A 24,642-nucleotide genomic window follows, 5' to 3' on the forward strand; every position below is an offset into this window, starting at 1 on the left:
GCGATAACAGAATTATCAGTCACCTCCTTTTTTCCCAACAGCAATACCAGGATGCCATCAGAGCTCACAAAGCTGGACGACCTGTCAGCTTGTCTGACCTGCCCGTGCCGCCAGGTAACTTTCTCCAGGTGTGTTTTCAGGATTGTGCCTGTGTGGGTTGCCCTAAATAGTTGCAGTAAGGCATTTGTGTGTTGCTCCTCCAGGCTGTCCACCACTTCAGGGCTCAGAGGGGGGCCAGCAGAACCTCATGGGTGTCCTGGAAACAGCCATGAAAATAGCCAATCAGGATGCAGACGCAGAAGATGATGAAGAAGAGGATGGACAAGGAGAGGCTGCCAAGGTAAAAAAAAATTAAACAAAACAATGAAGGCACTACTAAATGGTCAAATTGTTATTGTGCAGCCAAGGAGTCTGGCTGGTTGCCTTTTAACCAAGGCAAGAAATGTTTTTTTTTGTCAAGCCAGCTTCTGTTGTAGGTATTTGAATCATTTTCTCTGCTGCACCTCCTGCATATTGCATCAACTTCATGCTTGTAATCATAGTGAAGAATAATACTTCAGTTATTTATAGAACAGTAACTCGCTATTACATTTAGTTAATACTTAACTGTTAATATAATTAAACTGTTAAATCAAGCTCACATGCTGTCTCAAGCTATTTAAGAGAACTGCACCTTTTAAATCTCTATATGTATGTTCATTGCATTCGTCTTTAGCCTGCAGTGCGTCCACCCGCTCAGAAGGCAAAGTCTCCTGCTCCTCAGGCCCCCGGAGGTTCCTCATCTCTAAAACTGGGAGCCAAAGGTGTGTTCAGAATGTGGGTTTGTGTATGTGCATGCACATACAAAATGTGTCATACGAAGTGTTTGAGCGTTACACAAGGCAAAGTTTCACTTTTCTTTCTCTCTTAATTATCCTTGTAGCCCAGCAGCAAGTGGATTTCCTGTTGCTAAGGCGACAGGCTTTTTTGCGTGCCGCGCTGCGCTCCAAACAGATGAAGGTAAGCTGTGGGCTAAAAAAAACAAAACGTTATTCTTTTTCCTTTGCTGTAGATAGTTTCCCTGCCATCTTTGTGTTTTTGTAGATGTCTTTATCACGGCTGCCTGTCGTTTTCTTGCAGTCTTGATCATCTGTTGTGCTGCTGTGGTTTGATTGATGCATCTATGGCTGTTTGGTTGTTTGTAGGACATGACTGGAGCAGCGCAGCACCTCAGACACTCCAAGGGACTGGAGCCCATGATCACCGCTGCCAAGTCCGGCCTACCTGTTGATATTTCCAAGGTTATAAATTTATTCTCATGTGAAAATTAATGACCTACAAGAAGTTACAGAGCATGTGTGTGTGTGTGTGTGTGTGTGTGTGTGTGTGTGTGTCTATCTGCATATTTTCAGTGTCATTCCACTATTCATATTTCATATAGTTGCCATTGATCCCATGTGCCTTTATTTCATTTTGCCTCTGTTTTTTTTAACATCTTTGCTTCATATAAGAAATATATGTATTTCTCCCTGACTTGTATTCACAGTGTAATTACAGAGAATATTATGCTTGTGCCTCTGTTAGTTTGTCTTCCTGTCTGTCTGCAAAATATCACACAGCCTTAGAAACATAATTTGTGCACGCTTTCTAAAAGTGCGTTGCAGATCACAAGGAATTAAGAAAAATAAATTCAACTATGCTGGTTATGTAATTTAGGATAACAGCAAGTTGGCAGATGTTTGCTTTCTCTGAGTGCCCTCTTGTTTTTATGTTAAGATTTTTGAACATTTAAACGTTTTCCCCACACACATTTCTCATCAGACTTTGTTTCTTTCCTCACAGATTCCCAGTGCTCCAGTCAGTGAGGAGGACTACTCCCTGGCTCGCTCCCGTACCTCCCCTCTTCCCCTCGCTCCAGTGAACAGTACCACCGCCTAATGGAGCTTTTGCGGAAGCAGCACGAGGTCAGGACACACTTCTCCCTTTTTTTTATGTACATTGTGAAAGTGCACCTCCTAAGCCTTGCTGTGTATCAGTGACCAGTTTGTACTTTTATTGATATCATATGGTAGTTGTGATAATGGCCTTAAAGATTGTTCATCACATTTCTAATTGTGCAGTTTTTTAAATAGACAATTGCAAATCATAATTTATCTGTGTCTTATTATTTACCCAGGACCTTCTGTATTCTGTATTTTGTTCTACAGAAATGTCTGGGCAATTCTCAACAGCTCATACTCTTGGGCAATGTGGCCGAGGCTCTGAAGTAAGAGACATTCCTCATTTGTATATGTGACTCTCGTTTGTATATGTGAATTTCATTAAACATGTTACCTGCAGCCATGATGGAATTAACCACCTCCTCTTTTCTGGTGCTAGAAATTGAGTTAAATGCAAGCGCAACTCAATTCACAAAGTTATTCTTGGTTAAAAAATTGTAATTGAATGTTTGGGCATCAGGTCAGTAATACATGAATTACATTAAGCATTAAATTGAATCATTCAGACTTTGATTTTATGGCATACTATCGTTTTTAACACATATTATTTATATTAGTTATATTTTATATATGTATAATTAATCTAAACACTTGGGCGCAGTTGTGGAGAACTGTCAGTACAGTCACTTTGGCAACACACAGACTGTGATTTTATGTTTTTTTCTCCATATAGCACCTCATCACCATAACTTCATGTCACACTGCATATTTTGCATATTTCTTCACATATCATTTTCACATACAATTTAACTGTCACACATATACATTATACTTTTTTCTGTATTCCTGAAGAGTCTGCATTGCTCTGTTTCTCCTCAGATATGCTTTGAAAGATAGTGTCATCTCCTTGAAACAAAAATGTTTTTTTTTTTTTTTAAATATCAGCTCCTAAATTTCTTACATTAATTTAATTAAATTCAAAGAGAGCTGTTTGGTGTCCTCTGAGCACTGTTTGTGCAGAGATCAGGTACCAGGCCATCCTTTTAAGTATGAGATATGAGCATTTGTGTGTAAGGACCATCTCTGTCTATCCCCAGGTTTGAGAAGCTTGTTGAGGAATGTATGAAGAGCATAGAGATACTGAAGAATGCCCACGCGAAGGGCCAGCCAGTCCCCAAGTGCCGCACAGAGAGGACCCTCAACACTGTCAAGTCAGCAACAAACTAGAGAATGGATAATAATAATATAATGCAATTGAATAGTTTGTTATAATGTATTCTCTTTGAATAGCATGCGCTCCATAAGGACAGTCAACACTTTTTAGTTTATCAAGCTGTAGGAATACGGGTCCGTATGTCAGTTAGTCGACCGCAACTATAGGAATGGATCCTCATGAAATTTGGTACAGACATTCACATCTGCTACACAGTGAATATGAGATCAAAACTAAAATTTGTCCAATTCTTTTATGACTAAATAGCGCTTTACGTTTAGTGCTAATTAGCGAATTTCAGCATGCTAACACACTAAACTAAGATGGTGAATATGGTAAACATTATACCTGCTAAACATCATTATATTATCACTGTGAGCATGGTAGCATACTGATGTTAGCAATTAGCTCAAAGAACCACTATGTCTAATGATAGCCTCACAGAGCTGCTAGCACAGCTTGTGACTCTTAGTCAGGCCCAAAAATAGCCAAATGCTTATTTTACTCCCTGTATAGTGGTCTAGACCTGCTCTGTGTGAAAAATGCAATGAGACAACTTCTGCTACGAGTTGGCGCTATGTCAATAAAATTGAACTGAATGGAATAAAAACAATTCATAGGCAGTTACCAGTGGCCTGCCTGTAAGCCTTTCATAAGTATTCTAACCAGTTTACCATCAGATCAGTGATTATTGGGTTTGAAGGTGCATTTATGTGTTCAGCCACAGAAATCCTGTTTCCTTGGATTGTAGTTGCATAACGGTTGCATCCCTGTTAAGAGATTTTTTTTGTGACAGCAGGTATTTAAACTTATTTCAGTAGTCCGTCCTGTGGTTAAAATCCCCGAAACACAGTCTGAAATGAAAACACAGTCATTAGATCAAGGGGTCATATTAGAGGGTGATTTTAAGGAATTATAAATGTTTTATTGAATGCTTTAAAATTTAACTGAATGTATACTTGATTATAAAGATTCTCCACACATGCATCAGTTGTTTCATTTTAGGAACTAGAGCGCTAGATGAGTCAGAGTGACTCACTGTGGCTCCAGTATCATACCAAGCTAACAGCTAGGTGACTCTGGCATTGACTCACTCAACAGTCGGGATTGTTTGGCTCTCAGTGTTGCTGTCTGTCACTCGTGATGTTGTTCCTGAATAGTCATGACTCCTCCTGTTGTTCTTATGTAGGATCCACTCCAGCCTGACACTTAATGACCTGATGCTGCACATCATCAGAGGCATCAACCTGCCAGCTCCCGCAGGTACTGAAGCCAGGTCTGCGTCTTTGAAATAACTAGGCAGCAATGTGTCAAATGTATGTTCACTCCCACCTACATCTCTGACTTCAGGTGTTTCACCTAATGATCTGGATGCCAGTGTGAAGTTTGAGTTTCCTTTTCCCACTGCGGTAAGAATCTTTCACACTCAGTGAGCAGATTATGGGTATTTAAGTGTTTATATTGATATGTGTATAATGGATTCATTTATGTGTGTGTATAGGAGGAGGCTCAGAGGGACAAGACCAGCACAGTAAAGAGCACAAACAGTCCAGAGTTTAAAGAGCAGTTCAAACTCAACATAAACCGCACCCACCGAGGCTTCAAACGAGTCGTCCAGTCCAAAGGCATCAAGTTTGAAATCATCCACAAGGGGTAAAAAACATGGCTGCTTTGGGGAAACACAGACAGAAGCTTCCTTGTTTATCTGCACGTTCTGTAAATGTTATGTCTGTGATGCTTTTGTCAATTGTGTTCTTCTCTCTCCTTATTCACAGAGGCCTCTTTAAAACCGACAAAGTCGTGGGCACTGCTCAGCTGAAGCTAGAGGCTCTAGAAAACCACTGTGACGTTAGAGAGATCATAGACGTGAGTGTTGATAACCTGCAAACACAAATGCATACACACACGCACCAGATCTTTGTTACGGCCTGCATGTGTTTCATAGGTGATGGATGGACGTAAAGCGACAGGTGGCAAGTTGGAGGTGATGGTGAAGATCAGAGAGCCTTTATCAGGAGCTGATCTCCAGCCGGTGACTGAGAAGTGGCTGGTTGTCGATCCTGTGTCCACCCTTTCTCCTACAGAGAGACAAAAGGAAAAAAGGAACGGGTGAGTAGAGTTTCAGTTCCTCCAGAGGACACAGAAAGCGCATGCAAACCCCTCACAAATACTCCAGCTGGCCTGGTCAGGTTGTCACTTGTGTGTGTAATTTGTGTATGAAACACTGAGCCAGTGTGCCATCCTAAAAATTCAAGCGCAACTCCATGAATGCCTTTGAGGAGAGATGGTTTGAAAGTATGCAACATAAGTATGGAACATTATAACCATCTGAACTATTATAACATCTCGCCCGTCACTATATATCCAGCAGTTTTTAAGCACATTTTAAATTTTCACACAGAAACGTGGAGTGGAAATTCAAGAAAAAATGCCAAATATCTATAGTCCCTGTTAAATAAGCAATATGTAAAGTAGTGCAACGAATATAATGGAGAATAATGTACATCATGTACAACGATGTACAAGCAGCATGATTTATTTGGAGCGACGAGGAGACTTAATATTTCTCAAGTTGATACATGAAACAAACAAACACCATATTTCCATCATGTCTTCTACATAGTTTTCAGTAACTGGGGCTCAGTCATCTTGTTAAGCTCTCTTCCTCTGCAGTGGTTTAATGGCACCTGACTGGAGACGCTTTAAACACTTCTGCCTTTAGACCCTGTTGGTCAACACATCACACAAACTAGTGTGTTTTCAGCACAACCCGAGCTGCTGCCCTGTAAATGCGGGGGTAACAAATGCTGACACCATTGGCACAAAAATAAATTGCTGGTGTCACTTCAGTGAACTTTGTGTGTGTGTTTGTTTGGATCAGGCGCCATCTCCTCCTCGGTCTAAACCCAAACATGAAGCGAGCAGCAGGAGCAGTCATTCCAGCAACTCTCCTCCACAGTACAAACTCCACAGCTTCAGCCTCCTCAGCTATGACAGGGAGCGGCTGGAGAGAAAGGTGTGTGTGTGTGGTCTAACCCTGTGTACGACATCCCATTCTCTCATGCTTGTAATGGCCTGAAGCTACGGAGGTCTCCTCAGTCATTACAGATGTCTCTCAGATTGCAGAATACCGAAAGACGCGCCGGGATCCCCCATCTGACCTCATCCATCAACACAAAGAGGTCACGTACAGACTGCAGTGGCAGAAAGCACAGCTGGAGCGAGCCTCTCCTGCTCTGCTGACAGGTAACTCTCTCTTTCTCTCTCTCTCTCACACACACACACACACACACACACACACACACACACACACACACACACACACACACACACACACGAGTATGTACATTACCAACATGTGCATGTGTCTCAACCTCTCCAGCATGTAACCCACATTTCCCTTCGCCACATGTGCAGATTATGAAAATGTGCTGCAGCGCTTAGTCCAAGGACTCGCTGACTCTGTGAAGAAATTCTCCAGCCAAGGCAACAGGGTAAGCGCAGGATCAGGGTTGACTGTTACTTGAATCTGTGTGTGTGTGTGCGTGTGTGTGTGTACATGTTGGGTCTTATTATGTATTATTTTCATTCTCTTTTCATAGGACGCTGCCAAGGACGCACTGAGCAGGTTGAAGATGGTAGAGAGCGAGGTAAGAGTTGCGATGGACTGTCAGTGTAATAAAATAAGTAAAATAAGTTTTATCATCATCGTGTGTGTGCGAATATACAATGCTTATACTCCTTTTCTCTCTGCTCTAGCTGGAATCGTTAAAAAGGAAACGCACTGGATGAGAGAAGAGTAAGAGCGGAGAAGACTTGGCTGAAGTACTGTTATCGCTCTCTCTCGCGCGCGCTCTCTCTCTCTCATACACACTCATATACAGACACTACAGTGGGTACTTTAAGCACCTTTAGCATGATTTTATACTGCTCATGTCCACAACAACAACTGCATGAACCTACCTGATCATTCTGCCTGTTGATCTTATAAATTGGTCGCCTGCCTCAGTACTACAAAATAAATCTGTAACTACAGAGCGACAAAGAAATTGAAACAAACATTAAAAGGTGTTCATGAGCTAAGGACGAGGCAGGCTTATTGCACTTAAACAAGACAAACACTACAGAAAGCTGCTTGAAGCACAGCTTTACAGACCTTATCTGTACTATCAATTTTTTTATTCCCATCTCATCTTCTTTTGAGAATCATTGGTGAAGAGATCTGTCCCAACACTTTTAAGTTTTACATTTGAAACCAGCTCAGAGAGACTTTTAGTGTCCATAGATGACCAAAACAATGTGTGCGTGTGCACGTGCGTGCTCTGAAGTGTGTTTAACCAGTGGACTGAGGTGTTTTTAACCCCTTTTCCCATATTTCATGTGTGTGTAATGAGCTTAATCTAATCTGTCTGCTCCAGTGTTCCCAGATTACAGTAATCTGCTCCATTTGGAGTGGTGTGATATGGGAATAAAAAAACGGGGCTTCGGGGCGCCGCAGCCTACATCCCATAATGAGGGATTAGTGTTTGTGTCACCAAGGAGACGACTAGATCAGACGTAGAGTCGCCTTTGGGGCTGGGGATAGGGGGTGTGGGGGCTGTGAATGTGGTGGAAGCTTAGCTCTGCAAAAGGATTGCTTCTTCGTCTTCATCAGCTGTTTCTTCTTTGTTGTCTTCTTCTTCGTCTTCACTTTCTTCACACTAATTCCTTTGCATATATTCATAGATTATTCAGAGTCACGAGTAATGGGCTGCTCCACTTGGATTTTCTCACAATATTAAACAATATTAAGTCTGTCATGCTGTCGATTAGAAAATAATGAACAGCTGTGTTGCTATTTTCCACCGATATTGGCATATGTAGTTTATAAACCCAGCTTCTGTCTCACTGAGCTGTCCAGTGGCAGCACAGTGGATGCTCAATAGTCTGCTCACAGAACGAAAACCCACTATGTGTCAGTAAGCCTGGGTAATTTCTCATTTCTATTTTGGTTACCCCATAGACATCCCTGTCATAGGCACCCTGGTCACTCCTCTCTGCAGTTTTCTTTGACTGTGAAGTCAAGGGGACAAAATTGAGACAAATCCAGTAAAACTTTATAAGATGTGTGACGAATGCAGACTGGTCTTAAAATCTGTAATTTTGTCACAGTAACAGTAGATGTACAAAACAGTGGTGTGAAAAATGTGTCATACCGCTGCAATGTATTCTGAGCTCTGTTTCGTGCTCTGGACAGATGTTTCCCCAGTGCGTTTGACAACCTGAAAGCACACGGCAGCAGACTCTGCTAGTCCACGTTTGATTTCACGTGGCCAGAATGTAGCACACTACTTCACATGAGCCTTACTGTATGTTTTTATTTGACTCTTCAATGTGGATGATGTCTGTTAACTCTACTAATAGTTCTTTGGTCATGTGACACAGCAGAGGATCATGTGTCTGCCCTAATCCACCCACTGCCTCGCCCCATTAGCAAATAATCCTGGTTAAAGTTGACCTGGTATGGCCCTCTATAGTCTGTGTTGATTTTTATGTAACACCCCTTCCCCCGCTTTTATCTGTCTGGAGAGGATATCTTCTGACTCTTGCTTTTGTGCTTTTGATCAGTGAAATTCTTTTAGATGGACATGGCAGTAGAAGGAGAGATGACAGACCCCTGCTTATAGTGACATGATAACCTTTAATTTACAATGGGATGGCGCCTAAAGGACTCTATCAACTATATTGCAACTTGTAGCTGCTCCAAGTCATGCACACGTAACATTTTTGCTGACTGTTTTTCAGTGCATGCAGAACAGTTTGAGATTCGATGTATTTCCTCTCCTGTGCCAGGCGGCCATTAGTTTCCATTTATTTCTGTGCATTATGGAAATCATTTAGCAGACTCTTGAAACTTGCTTGACTTTGAGCCAAACATTTGCCCCACTAAGTAGTGTAATCCATCACAGTAAGCATCAAGTCTGCATTAATGCTTGTCAATGTGTCATTATGCGGCAGTACAGTTTAAATGCTGATTTATTTGGAAAGCTCTGCATTAATGATAAATATTAAGATAATGTATAACTTTGATATAAATTGACTCAGTGGATTACACAACTCAATTTCAAGAGTCTGCTAATTGGTTTCCATGCTGTATGGAAATTAATGGAAACCGTTCTGTTCAAATAACTGTGACTGCAATGAACATATATTTTTGTTATTGATTAATCTGCTGATAATATTCTAGATGTTTAGATTAATCATTTGGTCTATAAAAAGCCAGAAAATGGTTTTAAAAATAAAAAAGGGTCTTACAATTTTATAAAATGATTGTTTTGTCAGATCGACACTTCAAAACCTGGAGATATTCAGTTTACTGTCACATAAGACAAAGAAAAGTACAAAAATACTTCACATTTATTGGACACAGGAACATGTTTTGCAGTAGGACTAGCTGTGAGGTAAAATAAATGTAGTCTGAAGTAAATGGGCTAAAACATGCAAAACAACTGAATGTGTTTCTGGCGCACTAAGTCAAACAAAAACTGAAAGCGACCACGTAGCTCTGATATAACCCTGGGATGCACAAAAACCGCACTGCACCGCTTTCTTTCACTCCAAAACCTTTTAACCCTGTGTCACCTCTAACACACACACACTACTGCCACTTCAGCCTACCCCTCGAGTAACCTCGTGGCCTCTGAGGCTGTCCTGTTGTCATGGCAGCGAGCTCATCAGCATTCAGTATGGTCGTTGGACGGTTGGGACCCGGGGAGAGGGACATATTGTTAAAGTTTGTCCTGCTGGTGACTAACACTCCTTTCTCGCATTTACAAGACACCACACACACACGCTCACACACACTCCTTCTCACTCTTTCTCTTTTTTTTAAATCTGTTTGGCTCTCGTCTCTTTTTTTTTTTTTTTTTTTTTTTTTTTAACCCGACTCTGAAATCTACCTACATTCCATTTTAAAAAGGAGAAACTTTGGTGTATTGTTTGTCATTGTGAATGTCCTGATCAGCAGCAGTCAATGTTTCATTTGGGCTTGGGAAATACTATTGTTGGACCTTCTGACATTTTTTAAATCCGTTAAGTAATGTAAGGGCAATCAATATAAATATATTATTTATATACGATAAATATACAGCATATTATGCTCTCTCTATTTTTAAATGTAAGGTGGGATGATTTGTGCAGCTCAGCGGCAGAATGTGTGAAGGCCTGATTGTTTAGGCTTTATTATCAAGATGTATGAGGTCGGTGTTAACATGAATAAAATGGTGAAACAGCTCTGAGTTTGTCTTCACTGAACTGTAAAATCCTTACCACATTTTTCTCATTTGGACTGATTTCTGCGCGACATTAACTTAGACATTGGACCCATTTTAACAATTAAAAAACATACTTAAGTGTTTGTATCAGCTTGACACTTTTTATGTAAATTGTATGAGAATTGCTTCTAAACATGACCCTGAGATGATGTTTCAGACGACAGAAAATTAAGATTACTTGTGGTCTCAGAGAGCCCATTTGTAAAATATGGTTAAATACAATGGATTTTCATTATCTCCATTTGTGACTGGTGTTCAGCAGAACATTTTTTTTCCTCCTATTTCCTCAAAAAGTGTGTACACACATACGCTGCAAGTCCCTAGTATGAAGATCCAGAAGGAACTCTCAAGAGACACAGATACAGAGGTCCTTTATGATTGAAATATGATTATTTATGTAAAATATAAAATATTTACTTATTTTGTGCAATAATTCTGTAGTCTCCTGTATTTTTTTCACCATCCAATGTGCAAGCTCATTTGTATCAAAGGGAATGGTAACCACTTCAAACCACTTTAAATAGTCATATATAAATATCTGAAGGGAAAATATTGGTTGGTTTTATAATAATAATAATACTGTTTACACATATAGCAGTGAGATGTGTAGGGGGAGTAAAGCCAAATCCACCAACAGACAAAGGTTAAAATAATAAAATCTAAGACAGAAATAGAGGTCTCTTTTATCAGACCCTGCTCGCTGTTGTTGGGGGAAAGCTTGGGGCTTTGGTGTTATGCTAATAACATATTTGAATGTGAAATTTCCCCTGACAAAAGGGGGTGAAGATGAGAGGGGGATGGTGCACACAGACACAAGAAGGGAGTCTTGGTAAAATTGGACAACCCGCGAGAGTTTGGTGGGCGTGAACATAGAGACGAGGGCTTCCTGCTCGGGTGGACACGTGGTTCCGTGTCTGCCTCCCTGCTTGTCTTGTCAGTGTGTGAAGGTTTCCAGCCCTTCTCTCACTCCCCTTTCTTTCCTCCCATACAATACAGCAGACCGCCTCCTCTTCTTACTCCTTCCCACCCGCACCTCCACCTCCTGCTACACTTTTCCTACGTGTCTTTGCGACGCTTCCCGGGACTGTGGACAGCCAGGCCGCGGTCACTTCAACGTGTATCCGCTCACAGAGAGAGAGAGAGAGAGAGAGAGAGAGAAAGTGAAAAGAGTGAGTGCGTGTGCGCGCACCCACCCGCAACCGGTCCACCCGTGTTATTTCTCCCACTATCCCCCCTCGTTGTTCGGTCATGACGCTGGAAGCGATCCGTTACCGGGCAGGGTCTCTGCAGATCCTCAACCAGCTGCTGCTGCCACACCAGACCGTTTACGATGAGATCCGCTCGGTGCAGGACGGTTACGAGGCCATCAAGTCCATGAAGGTAACGGGGCTCCTTTCTCTTCCTCCACCCCCTTCTCACTACAGGCTTCTTCTCCCACTTCCCAGCCGACCTGCGTGCCCGCTGCATGCGCATTTATTCCCGTCGTGCATGTTTTTCTGTCGCGTCTTTTGTGCTCCCACCGCTTCGCGCCTGGTGTTGCCTTATGCTCGCCGCCGTGCTCCCGCTGTCGGCCTGTATTATTGTGATGGCAGCACCCGACAGCTACCCACAAGTCCCCGATTGTCTAGCCCTCCAAAACCACCCTTTAAATATAGTTTTAAACATTATCATGTGCACGCGCGACAAACCAGGCATCTGCACACAGCTACCCACCCATGAAATATGCCCTCCCCTCCTCCTCTTTCTTTGGGAGAGATTATTGATGAATTATTAATGACCTTTGCCAGGGTTTTTTGTTCATGTCTTGGTCTTGTGCTGCACTCATTGACACCTCCAGCTCATTCCTGCCTCCACACCTGAAGCCCTGATATGGAGAGGCCTTCACATAGTTACATGTTGATCAAGTTCTCAAACATCTTGGGACATTTTCAGATGTTCAGTATTTGGGACTGAGCTGATATTCACTCTTTTGTCTTCCCAGTTACACACACACACTCACAAACAGCAGCTACATGTTTGATCCTGTGTGTGTGTGTCAGAGTGAAGGAATGTACTTTAAGCAGAGAGGGTGATGTCATGATAATGGAGTCTAATGGTAGAGCAAGAAATGACTCCCAAGACTGATGATATTTTACTGAAAGCTGTCGTGACCCACTTCCAGGCATGTGGTGGAAAGGGATGAATAATCCTCATGAAGTTGGCAGTTAGAAAGAGAGTAGGTCCTGGACGTGATTCTGACTTTCCTCTTCCTTCTCCTCCAGGTGCGTGGCGCCCCGGCCATCGCCATCGTCGGCTGCCTCAGCCTGGCTGTGGAGTTGCGGGCAGGTGCTGGGGGTGATGACCCCGTGACCTTCATCAGGGAGTCTCTGTGTCACCTGACCTCAGCCCGGCCCACTGCCGTCAACATGGGCCGCGCCGCCCGCGAGCTGATGGAGTTTGCTGAGAATGAGAGCATGGAGAAGAACTCTGAGCAGCTCAGAGAAAGGTGGGGTGTTTAGAGGGAGGCGACAGCCTCAGAGCTAAGGTTGGATGGTCATTTGAGTCAGTGAAGCTCTAATTAAAGGATAGAACAACAAGACAGAACAAGACTCACAGATTGCTTCCTAATGTAATTTTAATGTAAGTGATGGGGGGACAAAATTCACAGACCTTGTTCCATGAGAAACTGCATTACAAAGTTTCAGTCAAATAAAACAAGTCAAGTTTTTTGTGACTTTTTTACATGCCAGTGTCCATGGCAGTGTAATTAAGCTTCAGCCAATAACTTAACTGAAGGTACCCTGTTGAGTTTTTGATCACTAGTAGTGCTATGGAGCCTTATTTTTACTTGGGGGTCCCTATTTTCTGTCCTCACGCACAAGGACACACTTACTCCCAATGGTTTCACACTATTCCAGTGTAGAAGAAGACTGACCGGCTTTGCAAAATCTTCTATATGTATTGCATTCGAAAAATATTTGTTAAGCCTCAAGGATACAAATAGTGCATTTTATTACCAGAAACTGTGTTCTCATGAAAACTCACCAGGACGCCTTTAGGCAAATGCACTCTCCGTCGGCAAACAGTGAGCTTAACGGTCTCTTGATGTGTCATATCAGTGATAAAGAAATGAGCTAAACTTGTGCAGTTTTGAAGCCACATTAGCTGCTGCTATGGCACTTCCTCATTAAACACCAGCTGCAGGAGTGTTTTTGAAAAAGTTGTGAAAGTTATCTGATCACACATAATGTGAAAATTGGAAGCCTGTATACTATACCTGTCTTTGGAGATTAATTGTCAGTGTGAAAAAGAACTGAGTAGAAGGGAAAGAGGGGAAAAAAGCAGAACGTACTGTGTGAGAAGTGTTAGTGTTGTAGATGTTGGCGTTTAGTGTTAATGGAAAAATAGCATCCAGGTAGAGAGTGGCTGGCATGCTAGGACACTACATCAGACACTGGGTCAGGTATTGGCCAGATGAGACCAATGCAAATGTGAATACAGTTTCTTTCTCAATGTCATTATAAAAGTCAGTGTTTCTGATATCCGTTACAGTCATTCAGTCACAGTGGGCACCTGACGCCTTAGCAATCCCTGCCCTCGTGTTACTTTACAGTGATTCAAATAAGTTATAAAAAAGAGGTTTTAAATTTGGGGAAAAGAAAGCACTGGTGTCGGATCGATATCGACAGATAGTCTGAGTTGAGGGACCAGAATTGATTTTGGGAAAGAAAAAGTTTGATGGTGATTGAAACTACTAGAAATTCCCTTTTCCTCCTCTCAAAGGCAGCACATTTGGTGCTGGGTGATGAGTCTGTGCAGCAGATGCGGATGGGTCATATTAATGGTTTTCAGTTAATGTTTCACTCTGAATCTCTAAACTGTTACAGGTACTATAACAGAGCATGCATCACTTTATATATAACTTAACAGAGTTTGTGGGGTGAAAGACTAAGCTAACCCTAACTCTAACCCACATGGATGATTTTTGGTTCTTGAGACTTGGGGTCGGTTGAACTGTGGACCAGTCTCTAAAAATGTTGTGTTAACTTTGTGAAACAGTGACTATAATTAGAGGCCATGGTGCAAGAATAACAGACTGATAAGTGTACAAAGACCATTAAGAAAAATAATTTCAATGAGAGAGATACAGTGAAGTCAGGACAAGAAACATGCAAACATATTGTAACTGCAGACTTGATGGACACATCAAGTCCACAGTGGCAGACGGAGCCTCTTCTCAATTCCCACCTCTTGTCCCCACCCACCCCACAGTGTAATTGCTTGGATTGAAGATATGCTGGAGCGTGACGTCAATGACAACAAGAAGATCGGTAACTATGGAGCCCAGCACATCCTGTCTGGCGTCCCAAGGGACTCTGTCACCATCCTCACACACTGCAACACCGGCTCGCTGGCCACAGCTGGATACGGGACTGCGCTCGGTAAGACTGGAGCCGTGGATGTGAATGAGGAAAGAGTGTGATTGTTAAAATATTTATGGCACTGTAACTGTAATTATGACTCTGTGTTTGTGTGTAGGTGTGGTGCGAAGCCTCCACACGCTGGGCAGGCTGAAGCGTATGTACTGCACAGAGACGAGGCCGTACAACCAGGGATCCAGACTGACGGCGTACGAGGCGGTAGCAGAGGGAATCCCTGCTACACTTATTACAGACAGCATGGCAGCCCTCACAATGAGAGAAATGGCCATCACAGGTGTGTGTGTTGTGACTCTTTTTTTTTTTTTTTTTTTTTCTTTCCCCCTGCTGTTCAAACGTTACTCTCTTTACTCTACGCTCATTTTCTTTACTTCTCCATCTCAGCTGTGGTGGTGGGCGCAGACCGGGTGGTTGCCAACGGTGACACAGCCAACAAGGTGGGAACGTACCAGCTGGCCATCGCCGCAAAGCACCATGGGATTCCCTTCTATGTGGCTGCGCCCAGCACGTCGTGCGACTTGAGCCTGGAGAGCGGCAGGGACATCATCATCGAAGTGCGCCCCCCTGAGGAACTCACCAGTATAAACGGAGTCCCCATTGCTGCTCCGGGTAAGCAGTGTGGTATGTTTTTGTACGAGGGGGAAAAGTCACAAATGTTGGTCTGAAAGTATAAAATGACAAGAAACTCTTAAAAACAAAAAGTTTAGTAGAGCACTGAGAGCGTCAGGAAAACGTCAGGCTTGTAGAGATGGATGAGGGTGGCCCAGTTCCACTGTCTGCCCTAAACCCTTAGCACTGAACCTTCACAGACTTTAATTGAGGTCACATGTAGTGCACGTGCCAAAGTAAAAAAAGGTGCAAGGGCTCCAAATGCTGTATAAAGGATGGAACAGCACTTTGTGAAATCACATTACCTGTGCAGAGGCATCATTGTGTGGCCAGTAAAGCGTGAGGCTCCACTACCTCAAAGTGCTTGCTGCTGTCTGCTTGTGAACCTCACGAGAGGTCTTTCAATGTTTTTTCCACTTTCCCCTGCCATCATTTGCCTTTTGTTGGTTGTTTTTATGCCTTAATTAGACGGTCATCCAAGCTAGAGGTGTTGCAGTTTGTGGTCAGCACCTTAAACCAATAGGCCATCAGGGTGTCTCCTGTGATTATTTTTACCACTGGAATGCTATGAATTGTGGGCAAGTCTTCCTTGGGGGACAACGGGACAGTCCTGAGCAGACATATGGGTCAAAGTTTGAGTATGTAAGAGCGGACATTGGAAGTGTGTTTTAGGGTGAGTTTGTTTGAGAAGAATTGAGTCATTTGAACTCTTAATTATTAATTACGTTGCCAGAGCAGAGAGGTGCTCAGTGACATCACAGTAATTAAAGCACACTCGTTTAATGAGCTCACTGGCCCCTGGAGAGGACGATGTGTGCCTTGTACATTATGTTACTCTCTCCATTTAACTTTCCGCTCACACTCTGGTCCTTCCTGTAAACAGCCACAATTAAAAGTGCAATTAGAAGGTAGATCAAAACCAGCAATGAATGGATTTTACTAACACGTATTTCCTCTGTGCCTTAGCTTCACTGTTGTCTAAAAACTATTAGAATCACATCAACGTGACACACAGTTGCACTGGGGGACAGGTTCCTTCATTACAAAGAACAAAAGCATTGCAGTTTATTTTTGGTCACTTGATATAAACTAACATTGTTAGAGATCTGAATGGGTTATCTTCATAGTTCAAGAATGCTGGGAGATGGATGTTTCAAATGCAGTTTAAATGGTAACTGTATCTGTTCAGCCATTGTAGAAACATCTGAAGTCAAGGAAACTGTCTTGCCTGTAAATTTAAGGGCATAGGTTTCAAGGAGTAAAACATTAGAAGACCATAAGCTGTAGGGTGATTTCAACATATTGAACATTTGACCTTGAGAAAAAATATTGACAACATTAAAAACCTTCAAAAGGTCTCCTTAATGTGTCATGTTAAGAGGATACTGAGCTGAAGGATGTAGTAGTGGATAAACAGTTTAAACTGTTATAGGGTAGATAGGGTTAACCTCCTTTGTGTTGCTGTGCAACACAATGAATTGCGCACCAATTCATTAGGTGGCGCTGTTGCAAAGAACAAGGGTATTAGAAATGCGGTCCCAGGACTGCAGGTCCTGAAAATGCTGCCTCCTTTACTGCAGCTATATAGTATGGGGCTGAATTAGCTAAAACATAATGGATAAATTAAACAAACAGAATCAACAGTCAGCTAAAAAAAATAATAATAATAATAAAAATAAATGGTGGTGTTGATGATGATCGGACATAGCTGTGAGGGTACAACTGATTTAAAAAAAAAAAAAAAAAAAAGAAGAAGAAGGTTTGGAAACACTGATGTAGTTTATTGCCCACCTTATTTTTTAACTGTCACTCATTCCTAACTTTTCACGGCAGGTATTGAGGTGTGGAACCCAGCGTTTGACGTTACCCCTCACCAGCTCATCACAGGAGGCATCATCACAGAGCTGGGGGTCTTCCTCCCCTCTGAGCTCCAGGCGGCACTTACCGGCCGCCTCACTGCCCTCTAGAGCCCCTCAGCCTCTCCTGCTGGTCCGTGTGTGCCACTGCACATTAACGTCACACACTCAAAGACACTCATTTCATTACAGGACACACACAATCATAGTTGTGGTTTAATTTAGTTTTGGTCAACGCACAGTCACTGTTAAATGTCAGCGGTGCACACAGAAGAAAAAAAAACGTTCTTCAATCTTTACTCACCCACACAAAGTCACTGCAGGGAGTCAAGCAGACACATGTGCAGTCTCCCCTTTTCTTTTATGTCCTTCATCATTTCCTGTGGTCTCACCTTTTTTTCCATTCTGTCTTTCATTCTCTCTTTCCGCCTCTTTCTAAATGGCTTCTGCGACAAGGAATAGCGCTCAGCTGGACTCAATCCCAAAAATTCTGTTTGGCAAAAAAAAAATTCTGAGTCGTCAATGAGGTAATTTTTCAGGGTTTCTTCAGCTGCAAACAAAAAAACGTCCAAATAGTCTTAAGTGGCAATTCTTTTTATTTCAAAGTAGTGTTTTTGGTTTTTTTGTTTGTTTGTTTGTTTTTCAGCCATGGTTTCTAAATGCTGCTACGCACTTGTAAATATAAAATATCCTTGCTGGTAGTGTGTACATATGTAGAAAAGTAACCCTCTGCTAATAAAAGGTACTACTAACCAAATATGTGGTTGTTTAAAAGATGACATCAAATGTTATATTAACATTTAATTTCTTTCGTTCTGTGTAGAAAGCTTTTTTAGAGGAATAATCCAGTAACTTTTCACAACCAGAAATCTTTAGTGATTTGAAAAATCACTCACTTTTTACCCAGTGCGCCGAAATTTTGAACAAGAACAAATTTCTTGATCGGTCCTTGTTAGTCAGCTGAAGCCTACAACAATACATAGCTGTATTTATATCTCACTCCTTGTTTGCACCTTGTTATTCCCAGTTGTACTGTATCATATCACACTTCTAATCTAATAATGTAGTGTGTGTGTGTGTGTATATATGTGTGTGTATATATATATATATATATGTGTATTATATATATATATATATATATATATATGTATATATATATATATATAATATATATATATATATGTATATGTATATGTATATATATATATATATATATGTATATGTATATATGTATATATATATATATATGTATATATATGTATATGTATATGTGTATATATATATATATATGTATTATATATGTATATGTATATGTATATGTATGTATATATATATATATATGTATATATATATGTATATGTATGTATAATATATATATATGTATATATATATGTATATGTATATGTGTATATATATATATATATGTATATAATATGTATATGTATATATGTGTATATATATATATATATAATATGTATGTATATGTGTATGTATATATATATGTATATGTATTATATATATATGTGTATGTATATATATATGTATAGTGTATATATATATATGTATATATATGTATATATATGTATATATATGTAATATATGTATATATATATATATATATATATATGTGTATATATATATGTATATATATGTATGTATATATATATATATATATATATATTATATATATATATGTATATATATTATATATATGTATGTATATATATGTATGTATATATATATATATATATGTATATGTATATATATGTATATATATAAAATTATATATAATGTGTGTGTGTAATCATACTTACTTCAGCACCACACACATTCACTGTACTGCACAGGCCACTCTCTGTAAGAATGAAAAGGAAATTGTGTCATTCTTGCCATAACAGCTTTTGCTGTTGTATTTCTGTAATACAGGCATCATGATTAAAGGAATAGTTCATCCCAAAATGTAGGTTTGGTCATCTGCTCACTTGCAGGACTTTACTAATGTTTGTGCAACCACAAAATACCTACGTAGCTTCTTCATGTTGTTGCTATGAGTCAGGCTTGTCCCAAATTATTTTAAAAAACACATCAATGCTTTACAGCCAAGACACATTTAAAAAAAAAAAAAAAAAACTGGAATAACTTTATATCTCTGTTTCCTTAAGTACTCTGCATGCCACTGAAGGGTGTGTTCAACTAGATCAGCATCAGAACAAAACAAAATAATCTACATATCGGGCATTAAAGCTGTATAAATCAATATTTTTATATCAACAATGGAAAACTAATGGGAACTATATTTATGTGAAAGGTGTCGCTTGGGGACGGATCAAAAGAGAATTATCACTCAACTCTTCAGTTCCCGTCCTCTTGATGGAGTGTTAGAGCTTATTTCAGCTCAGCGTTTAGGTTTTATAGCCCACAGCTTTACTGTTCACTCACTGCTCTTATCACACATAGGTGTTTTCAGTGTTTTTTAACGTAAGTGACTTGCTGGTGAACATGGAGCATTTAGCATCTTAAGAGCCAGATGAGTTAGAGGAGACCAAACACAGAGCTGAGAGTTGAGATTTGTTAGTTGGACTCAAACATCACTCTAAATGATTATGTTGCTCTGTATCCACACTGTGTAAAGTAAGCAACAGTTTGCTAGCATGTCCGTCTTAACAACTCTACAAGGCGGTAATATTACTCATGTAGGTGAGGGAATGTATGTGAGAAGCCAACTAGTTTGGCCATATGCACTTCAGAGTTAATCAAAAACCTGATGTGGGAGTGAGCGGTAGATGATTTCACGTCTTCATTTTGTGGTGAACTACTCCTTTAAGATTTTGGGGCACTCATCCACTCTGTAGTATCTGTCTACAGAAAGCTCACATAACATGATACCACCAACAATCCGAATGTAATATTCATCTCAGATGAACTTCCTGTTGTTAGAGGCTGTGATCAGGACAGACTTCAGACACTCAGTTACTTCTTGCCTTTGCTTAGTGTGTTTGACTAATTGGATTCATCCTTCCTTATAACCGAGATGCTGTTTTACTCCAGACTGACTTCCAGCCAGTCAGTCAGACTACTCCATGAGATCAGGGCCATGGCGGTTGAAGACAGGTTAAGGACTACACGAGGGGTTTTCTTCGTGATAAAATAAAATAGAAAAATAATAGGTAACTATTTTGATAATACATTAATCGATGAAGTTACTACTTAAGCAAATTGACCCCTAAAAAATGTCTTCTCTCGCAAATGTTTTGGACTGTTGGTAGGACTAAACAAGCTTATTTGGGAAATTGTGAACTTTCTTCAAAATTTTTTGATCAAAAATCAAAAACAAATAGACAGATTAATCGATAATAAGAATTTGCGACCCTACCACATCACACGCCCTTATTGACTCTCTAGTTGAAAGTATTTACCCATAACCAGTAGACTGTTATCGATTGTTAAAACTCAAGTTGAACCCATGTCATTCCCAGGTTTTGTGTGTGGAAGTTAACTGCAACTGAGTTCCTGCAGTTTTGTCACCTGGCCAGTGATCCTACAATGTGTTTGTTGTTCTAGGAGGCTCCATAGAAAAGACCCAGACATCTTGATCTGTATGGGACACAGCTACTCGCTGTACTGAATGTCACAGGGCCAGACTCGGGGCCCACACTTCTCACTGCCTTACAGAGTTGCAGCACTGATATAGCTCACTGATGTGAGCTGGCATCATAAGTGGACAGACAGCAGCCCCTCAGTCCTTCCTTCACCCTGGTTCATATAACGCAGCCAGTCTGCCGTCTTGTCAAGCTCACAGATATGTTGAGAAAATCTCATCGAAAAACCTACGATAATAAGACTCCTGAGGCAGCCATTTAATTCACTGCGAGTCTGAAAATTTACCTAAGAATCGGACACTGTGCTGCTACACACCATGTCTCCACCCTCTTATAAATGAGTGGATTTGCTTTAGTATTGTGGTTGGGTTGTGCCTCTTATCCTAGTTTTTAGAAACCTGAATATGGTAGCTAGAGTATCCCAATAAAAAAAACAGGATCATAAGACATGTAAAAACACCTGATCCCGGTTTATGAGCATTCTCTGTAATGTGTGCAAGTGCGTCGTCTGCTGAAGTTACGTGGTAGATAGTCAGTCAGTAAAACAAGAAATACAATGTTATTGATCTTGTTATCCATTACTGGCGATAAGATTGACACGTTAAATCCAGAGCACACATGTTGAGGAATCATGCAGATGATCAGAAACCTGGATACTGTTATGATCATGTACACAGGGATATGAATGACCAGGTTTCTCATATTCCATGTATACATCTGTTTGGAAAAGGTTCAAAACCAAGGTGAGAGAACTGCAAAACTAATGTGCATGTAAACATACTTGGTGACTTTTTTTGCTTGTATATCTCTGTGAGCTTGATGAGACAGAGGTCAGAGGTCTGGCCTCATAATATGCTAGTCTACCGTCTTATCACCCCATCTGACCTCACACACTGCCCTTGTGGACTTTATCATTCACTTCATTCATTTAAACAGGTGACAAATGCACATTACCTATTCTACAGGACCACTGAGAGGTCCAGAAAAAACACCCTAAAAAAAACATGATGATGATGATAATAATTGAAGTATCCCTTGTGTACTTGTCTATATTGTGCTGTAATATAAGCTAATTTCTTCCTTCACTTTCATCTTCTTCCTCCCGTTTGTCCTGTCTACCCATCAAACCTTGACTCACAAAGATGCTGTTAGGTCACACGAGTGTAAAAGACACTTGTGTTTGGATTTTTTTCTTTGGTTTTATACAGTTTGAGACATGACATGTTTGGGGGCAAATTTACACAATGTTCCAGACATATGTAGCAACTTTGTGGCTGTCTGACCCGCCACTATTATTTCTTTTTAAATCTTTTAAGAGGTATGAGATTTGTTTGTCTGTACGTCATGACGATAACTGTTTGGCTGTGGTTTGTTGTTTTATTTCATTGCATTGTGATTCCTAGTGACTAGGCCATTAGTACACCACACTGGGGAGGCCTCCTCAACCATACACACTACCTCTCCGTCTGCCTACACGGACTCAAACACGGAAATGCATGAACACAAGCACTGGCTGTGGCAGAGCAGATGGATGGACTGCAGAGAAAAAAATCTGGACAAAAATTCTCTACATCTCACTGATGTTTATATCTTAAACTTAAAAGAGACAGAATAATTTGTGGCTGTGCTTTTAGTTTTAGAAGTTTCCTATAGATAGTGTGTTATGTTGGGTTGCAGCTTAATTGTTTCTGCATTACACCATGTTTTATTACACCATGCTTTTGAAGCAGCAGCAATATAGTATTGTTCCATTAACCTACCCTTGAGACACTCAGCACATGCCTAATAATCAGGTGCCAAAATTCTGCGCTGCTTGCCACCTATTTTCTGCATTTGACTGCTCAAAGCAGGTGCTTGTGTAGTATTCTCAATGATTAGTATGGCCACAATTGCCATTGGAAGGAGTGTTGTTCAGATGGCCTCTTTTAAGTGAAAGTATGTTATTGTTGTTATTGATAATCACTTGACCTGGATTTATTTTGTAACATGTGGAAATGGTTCAAAACTGGATTTTTTATATATATACGTATACGAATATAATTCTGTAAAGTGCAGTCATGAGTTAAGAGATTTCTCTTCCACATCAATTCAGTAAAAAAAAAAAAAAAGAATAAAACCACAGTGAAATGAGTTGTCTGTCTCAAGTAGCCTGTCACTAAAAGTTCTGTAGGTGAAAAAAGATGGGGGGGACAGGAGGGAATGGGGTTACCCAGTTCTGGTTGAGGGTAATGAGACAGCAGTAACAAATAGGGAGAAGGCAGAGCTAATGGCAAAAACCTTTGTTACGGTACATATCTCAAATATGCAGGAAGAAGGTAGAAGAGGTAGAGAGAAAACAAAATCTGAAAATCCTTTAGGCTAAGGCTTTAGGTAGGAAAAGTAGTGTGGGGGATGGACTGAATGTCCCCTTTACAATAGGAGCGTTAAAAAGGGCACTAGACAAAGCGGGCAAAGTATGTTATTGTATGATAAAGCATCTAAGTGAAGAAAATCTGGAAAATTATTGATGTTGTATCACAGAGTGTGGGTAGATGGAATAATACAGGGAGTTGGAAGGAGGCTATAATAATTCCAAGAAGGAAACCTGGAAAAGATGCCAGCAGACCTGGAAGCTATAGACCAATTGCCTTGACGTCTCATATCTGTAAGTTAATGGAACGTATGGTGAATGAGAGGTTAACATACTTCTTGGAGGAAAGAGAAATGGTGGCATCATACCATAGCGGTTTCAGGAAGGGAAGGAGTACCATAGATCCAGTGCTGGGACTAGAAGATGAAATAAGGAAAGCCCAAGTAAATAAAGAGACAATGGTTGCAGTATTTTTCGACGTGGAAAAAGCATATGATATGTTATGGAAGGAAGGATTGCTAATTAAACTAACCTAATGGGTGTTGGAGGGAGAATGTTCAATTGGATTATGGACTTTTAAATGAAAGAACTATTCAGGTGAAGATAGGAGCAGAACTATCTAGCCAATATAGTAGAAAACGGGACACCTCAGGGGAGTGTAATAAGTCCAACTTTATTTTCCATTATGATAAATTATGTATTTGTAAACATTCCAACTGATATGGGGAGATCATTGTTTGCAGATGATGGAGCATTGTGGAAAAGAGGGAGAAATGTGGAATATGTAGCTAAGAAAATGCAAGATGGAATTAATCAAGTCGAAAAGTGGGGAACAAAATGGGGATTTAAGTTTTCAGTGGAAAAAACAAAAGTTATGTTCTTCACAAGAAAGAAAGTCAGGGAATGGTATTTGAATTATATGGAAATAATTTAGAGAGAGTCGAAAGTTTTCGTTTTTTGGGAGTATATTTTGATGTGAGATTAACATGGAGGGCATATTACATATGTAGTTGAAAGTGTAAAAAAAGTTATAAATGTCACGAGGTGTCTTGCAGGATTGGGGTGGGGAGCGGATGTAGCATCGCTGAAATACATATATATAGCCTTAATAAGATCAAGGTTAGACTATGGAAGTATTGTATATGGTTCGGCAGCGAAATCTGTGTTAGCAGACCTGGATGTTATACAAGCTCAGGCTTTAAGAGTGTGCGTAGGCGGTTAGAACCTCCCCAATATGTGCTCTCCAAGTAGAACAGGTGAAATGCCATTGTGGTTGAGGAGGAAGCAGCTGGGGGCTAATTATTGGGTCAATTTAAGCATGGAGATGCCATCCAGCAAAAAGGGTGCTGCAGACGTGCTGGGAGA

General features: G+C 40.6%; 2 protein-coding genes across 2 annotated transcripts; both read left to right on the forward strand.

Annotated features, from left to right (window-relative positions):
- Positions 1 to 41: 41 nt before the first annotated feature.
- On the forward strand, positions 42 to 10,409 carry LOC119899533 (coiled-coil and C2 domain-containing protein 1A-like; the record flags this gene model as incomplete). Its single annotated transcript, XM_038714128.1, is given in 19 exon segments — positions 42 to 114; positions 204 to 340; positions 716 to 803; positions 923 to 999; positions 1,185 to 1,280; positions 1,822 to 1,879; positions 1,882 to 1,943; positions 2,187 to 2,245; positions 3,017 to 3,130; positions 4,322 to 4,395; positions 4,483 to 4,541; positions 4,634 to 4,785; positions 4,908 to 4,998; positions 5,078 to 5,241; positions 5,983 to 6,148; positions 6,252 to 6,378; positions 6,550 to 6,626; positions 6,735 to 6,782; positions 6,892 to 10,409. Coding segments are annotated over 19 exon segments (1,755 nt in total), but the record flags the coding sequence as incomplete, so codon positions are not given.
- A 935-nt stretch (positions 10,410 to 11,344) lies between these two features.
- LOC119899532 (methylthioribose-1-phosphate isomerase) lies at positions 11,345 to 18,085 on the forward strand. The gene is made up of 6 exons (XM_038714127.1): positions 11,345 to 11,825; positions 12,707 to 12,930; positions 14,697 to 14,866; positions 14,964 to 15,140; positions 15,248 to 15,472; positions 17,306 to 18,085. The coding sequence occupies exons 1-6, from the start codon at positions 11,694 to 11,696 to the stop codon at positions 17,437 to 17,439; spliced, it is 1,062 nt and encodes a 353-aa protein (XP_038570055.1). The 5' UTR covers positions 11,345 to 11,693; the 3' UTR covers positions 17,440 to 18,085.
- Positions 18,086 to 24,642: the final 6,557 nt, after the last annotated feature.

The sequence above is a fragment of the Micropterus salmoides genome, unplaced genomic scaffold, assembly GCF_014851395.1.
Source record: "Micropterus salmoides isolate LMB-PRFRI ecotype aquatic unplaced genomic scaffold, ASM1485139v1 Ms_hic_scaffold_12, whole genome shotgun sequence".
Classification (NCBI taxonomy): domain Eukaryota; kingdom Metazoa; phylum Chordata; class Actinopteri; order Centrarchiformes; family Centrarchidae; genus Micropterus; species Micropterus salmoides.

Excerpts from the sequence above, each read along its gene's own strand:
- LOC119899532 (XM_038714127.1), top strand. The coding sequence starts at position 11,694 with ATGACGCTGGAAGCGATCCGTTACCGGGCAGGGTCTCTGCAGATCCTC. Across the intron at positions 14,867-14,963 it reads TGGATACGGGACTGCGCTCG|GTGTGGTGCGAAGCCTCCAC; the intron begins GTAAGACTGGAG and ends GTTTGTGTGTAG. Across the intron at positions 15,141-15,247 it reads GAGAGAAATGGCCATCACAG|CTGTGGTGGTGGGCGCAGAC; the intron begins GTGTGTGTGTTG and ends TCTCCATCTCAG.